The 15,241-nt window shown below is 37.3% G+C and overlaps 1 protein-coding gene across 3 annotated transcripts in view; it reads right to left on the bottom strand.

The window, feature by feature from the left end:
* Positions 1–15,241, bottom strand: part of tnn (tenascin N) — a 72,427-nt gene that overhangs the window by 38,659 nt on the left and 18,527 nt on the right. For all 3 annotated transcript variants that reach the window (XM_036138163.1, XM_036138165.1, XM_036138164.1), the window contains exons 2-5: positions 11,127–11,324; positions 10,767–10,967; positions 10,049–10,606; positions 67–200 (exon numbers count right to left, since the gene is read on the bottom strand). In XM_036138163.1, the coding sequence (XP_035994056.1) occupies positions 67–200; positions 10,049–10,606; positions 10,767–10,967; positions 11,127–11,322 (1,089 nt within the window). In that variant the 5' untranslated portion in view covers positions 11,323–11,324. The remainder of the gene's footprint in view (positions 1–66; positions 201–10,048; positions 10,607–10,766; positions 10,968–11,126; positions 11,325–15,241) is intronic.

The raw sequence follows: 15,241 nt of genomic DNA, 5'->3' as shown, positions 1-15,241 counted from the left end.
GGCAAAAAGACAGAACTTAGATTTATACGAAGAGTTAAAAAAAAAGATTCAACAACAAAGATATACCTGCTTCATGGCACCCTCATCAAATTTGGGATGATAAGTTAACACATAATACTCTGCCCCTTGAACAGAGTCCCACTCCACCAGGAGAGTGACATCTGTCACTTCGACCAACCGCAGACCCTGAGGTGCGAGGACTGAAAGAGAGACAAGAGAAACAGAGGTCAAAACTCAGTACAGAATTAAGTTTATTTTCATTGACTGGCAAATAGTTCTCTCTGTCAATCTTTCCCTTTCAGTTGCTGTTTTTTCAACATTAAGCGACATTTTCACACTTAATGGGTTGATGTAAATATGCTGAAAACATAATTCTCCTGCTGCTTTGTCGGAGGAAATATACTGACAGATGCATAAACGAGACAAAAGGAGGTCATTATTGTTTAAAAACGGAAGATTCTCACCCAGCTGGAAATAAATTCTGTTCTTCTGTGGTCTTACAGCAAAAGGTCCTGTGTATTTTAGTGGAAACAATGGAAAAAGGGCACTAAAAGAGGGGTGAACAGTATAAATAAGGATATAGGGCAGAGTCGTAGCCAGAAGACAGAAGGCAGTGCTTCCGTAGTGTGGGAGAGAAAGGTTTTCTACAAAGAAGCTGGGTAATTTACAGGGACAGAAAATGTTTTAAGAGGACAAAAATCAAGGTGTATTGTGAACTAAATTTGTGTAACGTCTGGTGCAGGATTTGTTGGCGGGGAAGGATTTTACATCAGGTTCAGGTGGTATTCCACAAGGCAACATCAGGAAGCTCTGTGTTTTTCCTTGAACTTATATGTCATTTTCCATGCAGGAACTGCTAGCTAATACCCCTGATGAAACTCAAGGCATGAAGGTCAACAACCTGTGCCCTTAAATATTATGTCAAACCAGATGGAAGAGATAACCCTGCTAAGACTTGAAACCTGGAATGTTTAGGCATACCTTAAAGCTAAAAAAAAAAGAAAAAAAATTATGTACTTTACGTTCTTAAGTGGTAAAGCATTTGCCAAAGAATTGTAAAAACCTTAAATTACAAGAATGACATGTTGGTCCTATTAATTAATGTTATGTTTGAAATCAGAATCAGAATCAGACATACTTTAATAATCCCAGAGTGAAATTACTTAAAATTTCCCTCTGGGATTACTAAAGTATGAAATACAACCCAAATGCCCTTCACTAAGTGGAGATTGACATCTGTCATCCATTAATTATACGGAAAGTTGCCATATAAAACAAAGAATTTCTCCACTGTATTCCTTTTATGCAGTTCCTTTCTGCACACCCATTAACACTAATATTTCTAACTCCCTATAACAACACACTTTGCTTTTTTTGCATACCTCCCACTTTTCCTTTTCACCCTGACATCCCCTCTGACACGGCACCACTATTGATGTTGGATTAAGTTCAGTCCCACCCACACACAAAGGTCTGTGTGTAGTTATTCTTCGCCACCACAGGGCCAAAAACCTTGAAGCAACTAAAGGTTTGACAAGGCTGACCTGCTACCGTGAGAGTCTGAACTGTTTATCTTCTTATTCTAGTATGGAAATATGTTTTCAGGATCAGAATTGGTGAGATATCTTTCAAATAATGCGGTGGGGTTTTTTCTACTGTTATACATACAGCAACAGGTAGGTAGGTAACTTTAGATTCAGTGCCTTGAACAGGGGAACATCAATATGGGACTGAGGGAAGCTGGAATCAAACCCAAAACAGTTTGATTGCAGGTAAAGTAATCTGGCCACAGTCACCAGTGAAATTGAAGAAGAATAAGTAATGGTTTTCAGCATTTCTTTTTTATCAAAAAGGAATCTGAAAAGATTGGCATGCATTTGTATCCAACCCTATAATAATCATATTTATTGTCATTGCAACATATATTCCAATGACATTTGTTCTCTGCATTTAATTCATCCCCTTGGCGAGCAGTGGGCTGCCACTGTGCGGCGCCCGGGAAGCAATCTGGGGTTAAGGGTCTTGCTCAGGGACCCACTCCTCTTTCAGTTGCACGTCCTTTGGGGTACAGCTCTACTGTGCGGTACCAGAACCAAAGACCAGGCATCCTAAGGACCACTGTGGCTACAGGTAGGCAGTACTGACCCCACATCAGATGAAGACTGTTAAGAGGCTGGTCCTGTACCATCTCTGCTTACTGGTGAGGTCTTCATTGGATCTGCTGTAGTTTGCCAGCTTGGTATCAGGGTGGATGATGCAAACATCTACCTACTGCACTGAGCTCTAGTGAACCTGGAGAAGTCTGGTGCCACTGTGAGTATTTTGTTCTTTGATTTCTCCAGTACTACAAACAGGCTCAAAATGGAGGCAACCAGACTTTCTATCCAGGAGTCTTTGTCAATTGTGGTGGCTCACAATTGCACAGGTATTCTCCAGTGCTTGTAACATTATCCAGCTTGGAGCTGGAGCTGTTCGGCATGGACCAATACCTGTCTTAGCGGATATTGGACAACCTCTATAGTCGCCTGTGATAAGGCTATGTCTCTGAGATGTTGGTACGGGGACACAGCAGGGAACTGGGCTGGGTCTGTTCCCATTCACCCTCTATACCATAGATTTATCCATCAATTCCTAAGATTGACATCTACAAAAGCTCTCTGATGATTCTGCCATTGTTAACCTCATTCCAGGATGACTCAGAGTACTGACAGTGAATTCTTGTAGACTGTTGCCACTGGAACCATCTCCTGAACAACTCTGGGAAAATCAAGGAGCTGGTGGTGGATTCCCACAGGCTTAAGAGATAGCGGACTTTTATAAGTACCTGGGTGTTCAGTTCAGCAATAAATAAGCTGTGCTAAATATATATATATATATATATATATAGATAGATAGATAGATAGATAGATAGATAGATAGATAGATAGATAGATAGATAGATAGATAGATAGATAGATAGATAGATAGATAGATAGATAGATAGATAGATAGATAGATAGATAGATAGATAGATAGATAGATAGATAGATAGATAGATAGATAGATAGATAGATAGATTACCCTTCATAGGCACTGTTAGCATGAGAACATTTGTTGAACAAACTTTTATTGTTTAGTCTTAAGAAAAAGGTTTGCAACAGACAAAATATTGCCTTTGCAGTGCAAGAGCAAAGGCAATATTTTGTTGCAGCTGTATATGGTACCAAGTTTGTAATATTGTGTAACACCAACAATCACTCTCCATGTCTAGGCTGCCATTGCTCATGGTTTCTGTGTTTGTTTTTTTTGCTTTAGATTCCTCCAAAATACAATTTTGAAATCTACTCTTGAGGCAGCATAGTATAAGTGGTTGAACGTGTGGTATTTTTAGCTGGACAGGTGAAGATTTTCTGCAGGGTGCAAGCAGGATGGAGCCCCCTAAAGACCAGTGGCTGTTGTGATATCCCTGTAGTATTACCTGACCTGTTGTCAAAAGTTGTCTAGATGTCTAGATGCCGTGGTCATGGGTCAGCCCCACTGAAAGGACCCCTTTGGCTGCTTCACCTGGGAGAGATGCTTTGAATTCCACAGACGTGGGTCATAGGAGCTTTCATGATAAATTTCATCATTTAAAATGTAATTAGTAATACTTAAATAAAAAAGTAAAAGCAACTGCCATTGAAAAAAGAAATGGATCATCCCCGAAGGACTCATTATGAAATTCATTATTTCTTTAATTAGTTTACTTAAAACTATAAAACAGTTTCAAAAACTTATAGTACCTTTCACCCAAAGCAAAGTTAGATAAAGACCTTAAAAAAAATGTAATTCTTGATTCTTTGTGTGAGTTGGAATGAGGTAGCATGAATTTCAATTAAGAAAAACATGTGACATGTAAAACATTTAGGTAAGGGGTTATAAAGGTACCATAAGGTATCCACTTAATATACTTTGTGGTGTAAGTCAGTAAGTGGTAGTCAGAATGCCAATTTAATACAATGCTCATGCTTACCATTAAATAATGAGCTCATGTTTGTTCACGTTACATGCATCAGATTAAAAGAAGAATCAAAAAGATGTTCGTAGATTGACTAAACATGCAAATCATTATTAAATTAATTCAGTACAGAACCGTCTGCTAAATTAAATGACAAGCATATTTACACTGGCATCATATGCTGAATTTGTAATGGTTCCAGAAGTCTTTCTAACAGGTGGGCAATCTTAGAACAGTAAAATGACAGTTTTGATAATTAATTGCCTGCTCAGTAGCTTTGCCTCTGATCTAGGCTGAGCTTGTACAAGGTTGTATAAATTGTTTGATGACAAGAAATAGGTGAGTGAGGTATATATACACACTAGGTAATTTATTAGGTGTAGGTTGCTAGTACTGGGTTGGACCCATTTTGCTTTCCAAACTCCATTGATGCCTCAAGGCATAGATTCAATAAGGTGTTGGAAACATTCCTCAGAGAATTAGTCATAGCTGATGACTGAGATCAACAGCAACGGTCAGGTAGCCTTTAGGATTTAAACAATGCTTCCTTAGTCCTAAGTAGCCAGAAAAGGTGCCAAGAAAATAAACTTGAAATATATACTTCCTCTAAAAACAATTTAAAAATCCCCTTGTGAAGAACATTTAAATTAAGTTTTCCCATTGAAATAAATTAAAACTTATAAAAATTAAAATTGAAGTGTTGTAATACATTTTAAGATTTAAGCTATTTGATATTTTAAGGAGTTTTCTAACTAATCATTAGTAAAAGTATTTCTGAACTCCTTAATTGGTTTTGGCAAGTTTCAGTTTTTTTCATTAAATAAAATCCTATATTAAAAGCACAATGACAGGACAAATTAATAATAAAACCAGATGATATTTTATGAGTTTTATGGGCTGGAAGCCAGTTGAATTGTATTAGTTGTTAGTTTGACAGCTACAATAGCCAGTAGCCCTGGTGAAGCCCTAATTTAAGCACCTCATAAAAACACACCTTAAGGTAACAGACAGAGAGAATTTAAGATTTTGTTCTTCTGTCCTTTCTAACAGCTTTCTAACTTTAGATCATTCTCTGGAAGTGTTTAAGGAGTAATCTGTTCTGTTTTTGTTTTTTTTTTTGTTTTTTTTTTGTAAGATGAAGGAGCATCTCTGTTATTGGCAACTACTTGGAATGTAATCACCATTTCCATTATCATCCTGGCTAGGAAGCAAAGATCTCAGAAGTATTTTCTCAGAAGTATTTTCTCAGAAAGCTATTTCCGTTTTGTTGGTATCTTGTTGCACCTGCCTTGTCTGAGAAATGAAACAGTCTTATACAGCAGTGTTTTTAGCCTTTGAAGGTTTGCTTCTGTAAAATACTTAAAACAACTTGCTGAAAAAATAAACATAAGAATTGTTTGTTTGTGCCTGCATGGTTTCCACATGTGAATGACTGCTGAGATATAAGGTTATAAATATAATTCAGACAGTGTTTTTAAAACTCCTTTCACAGAGTTGTCCAAAAATGTAAAAATAATACTCTCCAAAGTTATTATTCATTGCCTCTTAGTGCCCTTTTTGAGTTTGAATCTTTTTAACTCATTTGGATGTGAAGGATTTTTCTTTTTTAGAAACAAACGGTGTACCTTTGGTGCCAATTGAAAACATATGTCACATAACCTAAATTGACAGTAAGTTGGCCAAAAACCTAAGTTGTGAAGGGGATAATAACAAAAACATTAAATAAAGCATTGAAACTTCAACTTTCTTTCTTATTCAGTTTTATTTTTTCTATATTTATCCAGACCTGGAATATGAAAAACTAAATTTTCACACGTTGCCCTTTCAAGCCTGCAGAGAGCTCATCTGTCTAGCTTCAGAGAGGAATGCTGCCTTATAAGGATTTCCCATTTCCTTTGGACAGTTCTGATAGAACAACAACTTGGGGCTGAATGACATTCGCAAATCCTTCTATCACAAAATGATCATGAAGTCATGGCGTGGTAGTGGGAATCCCACCCATGACTAATGGGTTTGCACTTGTTTTCAAGACATTGCAATTTAATTGTATAGACATATTCCTGTCAGATATATATTGCAGAACTATATGCAAGGAAAGGTGTGATTATTAATTTAGAACAAATAATTAACACATTATATATATTTTTTACTGACAAATCAACGGTATGTCTAAGGTAGTGTGACACATGTCTCTATGTTGATTTGCTTCCTTATGTAACCGAAGAGCTGTATCCTCCTGTTGCTCATTTGGTAAATTACAGCAGTTTACACATAGAACTAAGAAGTAGTCTCAGGTTGGAAAGAGATGGTTTAGTATTTTAAGTCAGTAGAAAATTATAGATATTACTTCCTTATGTTTGGGTTTGTTTTCATGGTTGAGGAATCCCTTAATAAATGGCTTTTACGTAAGTCAACAATAGTCCTCAGTGTTAGCCACTTATAACCAATATCTGTGACTGTCTGTGGGATGTTTATTGACAAAGCTGACATTCCAACGGAGCGCTCTTTCAAAGCCATCTTACATTTATTGATTATCTGACAGACAGCACTGTCAGAAGAGGGAACTTTTTCTTGGAACATTTAAACCATCTTCATTTAGCATGGAATGCATTTCTTTTTGTTTTTAAGAAACAGAATTAAGTCACTTTTTTCTTTTTTGCTTGAAACCCTATTTTTGTTTGCACAGACATATCATTGGCTGTTTGTATTATTTTGTTGAGCTAACAAATTTGGACTCATCAAATGAAATCATCACAATCATCAAATTTGAAATAAGGAAATCGTGATGAGAGAAAAAAAATAAACATTTCTCTCTAATTCAATTTCAATAACAAAAAAAAATGTTACAGGTTCAATAAGTTTTCTCCTCAGGTTAAATATTTAGAGTGATATCTTCACAAAGAGACCAAGGTTTTGCATGCTCTCCAAACGGCAGAAGAACTGCCTCTAATTTAATTTGGGCATGCATTTTACTACTATTTTTAGATGTTTTCTGGGGGAATGTTAAGATGATTTATTAAGGCTTTGACATACCTCTCCACATCCGTGTATGCCTGCTGCTTGACTCTTGCAGAAAGCATGTGCCCCTGTTCACAGAATTTATACTGTAGCTGCACAGCCAGTTTCCACTCAGAGATATATAGTTTGTTACCACAGCCCCTTAGGGGGGTAACAATGCACAGGTTTATACTCAGAAGAGAAGAAAAAACGAGCTGAAAGAAAGAATAAAGTGATTTCTAATCGGCTTATCAGTGCACTTTTTGTATCCTTGTCACTGAAAGAAAAATTATCCACATGGGGAAAATAGCAAAGCTCTCCTCCTGCATTTTTTAAATCAATCTTTGCTGGATTTTTTGTTTGTTTTTTATGCTTCTGATATGACCATTTGTTACCATTATCTATTGTGTGTTTGGCATCACCTTCTGACTGGGAGTATCACTGCCATTTCCAGTATGTACACCAAAGCGGTCACAAAAATCTTGGCTGGGTGCAGTTGTATGTGCAGATTCTACTGGACCCTAATGGGAGGATACAGAGGCTCTCAGGCCACTTCAGCGTTATGCTCAGTGGGACAGGAGAGTAGACAAAGAGGTAGTAGGAGCAAGACATAGCTGTATATTTCAAATCTATATTTTGAAACATAAGGCTCTGCGATGGACTGGCGACCTGTCCAGGGTGTACCCCGCCTCTCGCTCATTGACAGCCGGAGATAGACACCAACACCCCTCACAACCCCACAAGGGATAGCCTTGTTAGAAAATGGATGGATGGAAACATAAAGCTGTCCTGCAAAAATACATGTTGGTCCAACATGTCTGTTGTGTGCCTTTTGAAAATAATGTGTGTCTAAGAACAGTTTTACTGCATCATACTTTTTACTTTTATTTGATAAAAGTATTATTTTGTAATTATATCTGTTTTACTTGTTTCATCTTTGTTAATGATCTTTTTGGTTGTATTGTAATTCACCTTGGATGTCTAGTGATTGGTGGTTATAAGCGGCTATATAAATAAATAAAAGATTGAGATAAATGAATGAATGACCTGAGTAAAACTGTTTTGAAGAAATGCTTCCCTAACCTGAATACAGCTTCTGGCTATTCTATCCACCTTGCGATATTTCACTGAATGAATAAACATCATGTTTTAACCAAAACTTTACCATATACAGATGCAGTCTGAGGCAAAGTGAGACTTCTGTAGGCTTCAGAACTGTTATATTGGCCTTGGAAATGTTGCTGATCTGCATTTATGTTATTTATTTATATACTTTTTTGTCTTATCTAACCTTCAAATATCAGAATTTGCACATACTTATATTTGATATTTTTTTCTGCCTGGCTACATGATGTTGGCTAATTAAATCAGATATCATAATCGAACCATAACGCAGTACCTGAGTAGCCTTCTTGCTAAATATATTTTTTACTCTTCCTCGAGTAATCTAGTCAACGACTATGTTTTACTTCTACTTGGGTAAAAATATACTGAAGTAATGCTAAACTTTAATGAGTACATTTGTCAGCCACCCTACCTTAACCTGGCAAGCCAGATTGATAATGTGTTGCACTTTTGGTTTAGTTGCACACAATCAATATGGGACTGCTCCCATCGAACCAGCTTGGGGAATAGAGGGAAATTCAGTGGAACATTCCAAGCTGATTGGGCGAAGTGATACCTAGTTCTTGTCTACTAAAGTTTGGTTTTAGCCAATCCCGGTATCAAGTACTTCGTTTTGGGGGGCTTGCTTCACTCTCACCAATGCATGGTGACACCTATTCTTTTCCACTTCTTAACTGAAACTATTATTTAATTTTTTTTTGTCCAAGTTGATACTGTAGGGTGCCCTGACAAAATATTTATATAACAAAACATTTAGCTTAGAATCTTTATGTATGCTATTGCTTTTTATTGCCATATTGAGTTAAAGGAGCAATGATTAAGATTATTTACTCTAAAATCAACTTAAATCATTCTCATTTGTCTCCCGGGATGGGAGTAACATTTTCTTATAAACAATTGGTCATCTCCATCAACAATGTTTTTTTTTTTTTTTTTCCTTTCAAACCTAGAGGTACAGTTCGGAACTACTTCAGTTCAGATTGAAGCCAGTGTTTACTTCCTGGTTCCTGAGCCAATCATCAGAGTTTCCAGTGTTCCCAAAGCTGAGCACAGCAACTGGTATTTTATTTTGGCAAAAGAGCAGCAGCCTGCTAACATGGAAGCCAGTAAGAGAAGCGGACCAGAAATAGAACAGAATACGATATATATGTCCATCCTGTGGAAGTTAAAAATCTGTGTAATTTTAGAGCAACAACGGACTGTTGAGTAAATGGCGGGTCTCTGTGAAAGGCATTGTGTATGTGTTCTTCCGATTTTAACCCCTAGGTTTCATTATTACTTATTGTTCCTTAAACAGGACAATTGTGGCTTAGTGACTAGAGTACGATAGTCGTTTTGCAATCAGAAGATTGTATTGGTGTATGAATTTGTGTGTGTTAGTGAATGCGATTGGATGAATAATGTAGAGCATTTTGAGTGGTCTGTATGACTAGAAAAGAGCTATATAAATTCAGTCCATTTACCATTTTTATTATCAGCCAAAAACCACACCCAAAACAATGTACGTTCAGTTGTTGGTTTAGTTTGTTAATTTAGAAACCAATAATAAACCTGATAAAATGTCTGCAAGCATTTAGGGAAAAACAATTAATGGACTTTAGAGGTTAAATAGTTGGTTGGATAAGGCCGTAGTGCATTACGGTCTGTTTTGATCAATGGAGTGCACATGTGGATGAAAAATGCTAATTACATTTTAAACCACTATATAATGGGTCACTATTAAGCAAACAAGTAGACAAATTTACAGGTATAAAAACCAGCCTTAATATGTTAAAAACTGAAGCTCTCTCTGATGAATGCTGGGCGATAGTGTCAATAAATTATGTAAATATAATTTACATCAGCATAAGTGCAATTAAAAGGATGCATAGTAACTGCCAATACCTTAAGAAATGTTTTCAACCATTTCAAATTCAATAAGCTTTGTGTTTATCACTTGAAATGCCTTACCTAAAGAGCAGTCCACTCCATAGAAGCCTTCTTCGCAGATGCATTGGCCATCCACACATTGTCCATTTTGACAGTCATTAGGACACTTCGGGATACTGCAGTCCTCCCCAGTAAAATGAGGGAAACACACACATTTTCCATCCACACACTGCCCCTTGTCATTGCAGTCTCCTGGACATGTTTGCTGGCTGCAGTCTTCTCCTGTGTAGCCCTCAAAACACACACATTTTCCATCCACACACTGCCCCTTGTCATTGCAGTCTCCTGGACATGTTTGCTGGCTGCAGTCTTCTCCTGTGTAGCCCTCATAACACACACATTTTCCATCCACACACTGCCCCTTATCATTGCAGTCTCCTGGACATGTTTGCTGGCTGCAGTCTTCTCCTGTGTAGCCCTCATAACACACACATTTTCCATCTACGCATCGGCCATTGTCACTGCACTCATCAGGGCAGGAGGACAGTGAGCAATCGGGGCCTTCCCATCCTGGGTTACAGAGGCAGCTGCAGGTGTCGTCCTGGTAGGACCCATGACCACTGCAGCTCGTGTCTACACCTTAACAAAAAGACATGAATAGGACTGTTGTAAACGGCAAATTCCAATTTATCTTGCTCAGACTGAATGTTGTTTTTTTTTGTGAAATATAGGTTATATTGCATTTCCTTTCCCCCGAAGCAGTTTCAGCTGATCAAATGCATTGGTTGTGATGGCCTACCTGCAGCACCTCCTCTTCCACAGCATCCCTGAGTGCACTGGGTCTTTAGGTAGGTGACTTCTTCTTCCAGTCCATTGATTCTGTACAGCAGGTCCTTGAAGCTTTCTGACTCCTCACAATTACACTTGGGTGTCTGCAGCTTAATGTTGTGTTTAAAGACTATATCATTCTCTCCATTGATTGCGGTATCTTGTTGCAGACCTACAAAAAAATTTAACTTCTCAGTTACCAGCTGTTAACAGCTTCTGATGCTAATAAAAGTACAATGTAAAATGTGTTTATCTTCCTACACTAAACATAGCAATTCATATTGCATACTGCATTCTCATTTCTATCTATAATCATAATAATCTGTTAGACCTGTCTCGCGGGCTGGCAGACGTTCTACGGTGCAACTAGAGCTTCCCGGGATGTCAATCTTATAGACGTGGCTGAAGGTGAGCCCCTGTTCTGTGCCGGAGGGATCTGTCTGGTTTTCTATGCAGCGCACATGGTGTGACACAGTGCAAAGTGTGGTCAGCAGGCACAGGGCCCTCCACAGGAGTCCAGTGCTCATAGCTGCAGGAAAAAATATGAGTTATTTTTATTTTTTTCTTGTTTAGTTACTTCCTCTATCACAAATTAGACATCCTGAACACAGAGATCGAAACGAGAATCGAAATCAAAATCTTCACTTGCTGTTTGAAGCAATCTTTGAACCTAAATGTAAATGCATTACACCTTGAAAATATTTTAGTAACAACTCTAGATTCTCCATTCTTCTTAAGTATGCCACATGCAGTGACTGAAAGCACTAGTTAATTATTTCACAGAAACATTAGTGATTCAATTTTGCTTAGCTTTTATCCAGACTGTAAATTTGTCATAAAACATAGCGCAATGAAACTAGTATTTATTTGTCAGGAATGTAGCAGTAAAGCAAAAAATACATTTTATATATACAGAAATAAATATGTATAAGACTATAAATAGTGCACGTATAGTAGCAGCAGGATGTATTGCAACAGCAAATGGAACATATGATAATACAGATAGTAAAGATACTCTCAGATACAGTTACAGTGCAATAGAGGTGATTCTGGTTGTTCTTCATTTGAAGCAACTGAACTTTTATGGTTCCCTTAGACCTGGCCAAGCAGTGTCTGGATGGAGGGAAGCACTGTCCCGGTGATTCTTTCCGCTGTCTTCAACACTCTTTCTACACATTTCCAGTCTGAAGCATTTCCCAGATAGCAATGCAGCTTGTCAGTAGTGATCTGATTTGCCAAGAAGAGGCCTGGCTTTAGAGGTGTATGGGTCCTTGACATTTGCATAAAACAAGTCCAGAGTTTTGCTTTCTCTAGTGGAGCAGGTGAAAATTTGGAAGCATAACAGAGACTGAGGCATAACTAAAATCACCAGGTATTGCCACAAATGCCCTGGGATGTTGTGTTTGTAACTTATCTACGACTGTGCTGATGACATCACATGTAGTGTCAGCAACAGCAGTACATGGAATGTAGGCTGTTGCCAAAATAACACAGGTGACCTCTTGGGTAAATAATACTGATGAAAAATCACTGCTAATATGTCACTATCTGTGCTCCAGAGACCAAACTTCAGTGTAACATTTCCTGGATGACACTGTCTGCTGTTCACCAGCACGGCCAATCCACCACCTTTGCTCTTGCTGCTCCTCTTTAAATCTCTGTCTGCTCATATGGTCAGAAAGCCTGGCAGAGAGAAGCTGGAGTTGGGGATATGATCCTGCATCCATGTTTCAGTAAAGGCTTTGTTAAGGCTTGCCATTCATCCAACTTGTTTTCCAAAGATCTCACATGGCCCATAATGATGGATGGAAGAGATGGTTTAAATTTCCTCCTTCTCTCTTCGTCTTGTTCCTGCTCTGGATCCTCTGTGCCTCCTTTTTAGCTAATCTGGGATTTGGGGACATAGTTGAAGCAATATTTCAGCTTTTGATATGTTAATGAGCTGCTCCCAGATGTAAAAAAACAAAAACAAATTGGTTGCTATGGTTATGCATCATAACAGATGTCCTAAAAATGAAAAAACCCAACAAAAATCCTTCAACCAGCACATCATCCAACAGCTGTGGGAAAAAAACATCCCAAAAAAGTAGCCTTTATCCACAAAAAAAAGGAATTTAAGTTTCTTGAAAATAATTGCAGAATACAAACAGCTACTCTAACACGCAGCCTCCTTGAGCAGCACAATTCCAGAACCACAACAATTTTTGGTTCTGGAAGTAAGAATAATTGAATACTTAATAATTGAATACTTAAAAAGAATATAATCAGTACACACTAAAAGAAGCAAATAGGTATACTGGATTCAGATTCCATCTATATAAGACCATCACCAAGCAAATAATTCTAAAATTTGTCTGAATTTGAACCTAATTATTTTGATAAGTATATTGCATAAAATGAAACAAGATAACTAATTCAATATTGTTTGTTGGGAACATCGAACTCCCTTCACTGACAGGCATTGGTTCCATTTTTTTTTTAGTATTGGCGTATTTGTTTTCTACAGGTTGTATCTTTGGAATAAACTACTCACTGAAACTGGAAATGTTTGTATTTGTGCTTCACTGGACCAGATCCCTAAATGTAGGGGCTGTTCCAGTTTAAATAAGAACAAAACTTCCCCCAAAGGATCCATGAGTTCCAGTATACTTAGTGAGGCAGATGGCTATATATTTAATCTCTGGAAATTTAAGCGATGATGTCACTGTACATGAGTGTGAGTTTTGAATGTATGCTAGTACACCCACTTCACATTAAAAAGCAGCAGAAAGTGAGCAGTCATCAATTTACCAGAGCTCTTTTTAGTTTGAACTATGAAATTTGCTCATTCATGCATTGCAAAGCTGCAGAAAGGCCAGAAGTTTATCTCAAGCACTGATCTCATTACATCTAAAGGCAATGATGTCATATTAACATGAAACCTTGCAGCGGGTACCCCCTAAAAAAAATAATATAACATGCTTTATAAATTAGTGAGTCTTTTAAAATGTCAAGGTCATTTCAGGCTTTGGTCTGTATTTAACTTGCTGGTAAAAACGTTTTAAAGTGGTGGAGATGTCTGTACCCACTGTGTTGAGCTTGTGTGGTCTGGATGAAACATACGTCTAACAAAAGTTGGAGAAAGCCTAAGTAACAAAATGTGTGTTGGTTGCCAACTATAAGCTGTATATCGGACACATCTGACACAGTTTTCCTTTACTAAATATCTTATAATTGCTGAACATTACAAACAATTAGTTTGTAAAACAGTAGGGAAAGTAAAAATATTTAAATATTAAGGCGTAGAGATAAAACAAAATCTTCCCTGATTTAACTTTGAATTTGACTTCCTAAAAGAGCTGGGTAATATCTATATTTAAATAAAGTTCTGAGAACCACAAACCTCTTATTCAGAAATCCTACTTATCTAAACATACGTGAGGCTCGCTGAGCATAAGATGGGAGAACATCTGGAAAAGTTGAAAATGTGCAAAGAAATAAGCCAAAAATAATATGACTTAATACAGGCATATCATTGGCCAGAATATAAAAACATCAACAATTAGAGGTAAAGCCAACCTTTCTTTCATTCACAATAATATCATTGCATGATTTAGGGCAAATTCATTGCAGGGAGGTCTAAATAAATTTTACAAAATGCCACTTTGCTGAAAGTTAGATACAAGTTGTTTGCATATGAATCTTGAATATGGTAATTTACCTTCTTCATGGGAAACAAATACATGTATATTCACCATGATGGGTTTCAAACCATTCCAGATCTAATACTGTTTTCAAACTCTGCGTGTTACTGCCTAGTAACCTGTGCACAAAATGAAACTCATTAAATATGGCATGTTGTTTATTTTAACATTTGTGGTAGCCATAACTATTACTGTAGACGGAGTTTCATCAAAAGCCAAATCTTGAAGACGTTCAAAAGTTAGAATGAGAAAAAAGAGAATTTATTAAAGTGTAAATATGAATAACAGCAGTAGAGTTAACTGATCATTGAATAATTATGAAAAGATCATGCTTATATGTCTGACAGTTGACACACATTATAGAGAATGCTACAGTTACTGTATGAACTACAGTCCAAAGCTCTGTCAGACAGAGAGCCTCAGTGACCATGTTTATTTATTCATGTCAAGGTTCTATTTGCTTTCCGACCCTTCTCTTGTTTCTCTTTGAGAAAATAGCACTTTAACTTTCTACATATAAAGCGGCACACTGCTACTGAAAGAAAATGTCCTGGAGCGGGGAAAAGGAGAAATAGAGAGACATGAGAGGAGAGAGGAAATGATGAGCCCTGAGAAATGTGTGGCACTCACAGCAGTGGTGATGGATGTAAAGGTTGAGTGAAGGTGGAATGGTAAAAAAAAAAAGTCAAACGTAATGATGAGTAACTTGAGAATTAAATCAATATAGGTGCCCATAAGCAAGATTTTATTGCAACGATAGAGA

The sequence above is a fragment of the Fundulus heteroclitus genome, chromosome 6 (genome assembly GCF_011125445.2).
Source record: "Fundulus heteroclitus isolate FHET01 chromosome 6, MU-UCD_Fhet_4.1, whole genome shotgun sequence".
In the NCBI taxonomy this organism is placed as follows: Eukaryota; Metazoa; Chordata; class Actinopteri; order Cyprinodontiformes; family Fundulidae; genus Fundulus; species Fundulus heteroclitus.
Note: the sequence above shows the minus strand (reverse complement) of the source record. Positions and strands in the feature narration are given on the sequence as shown.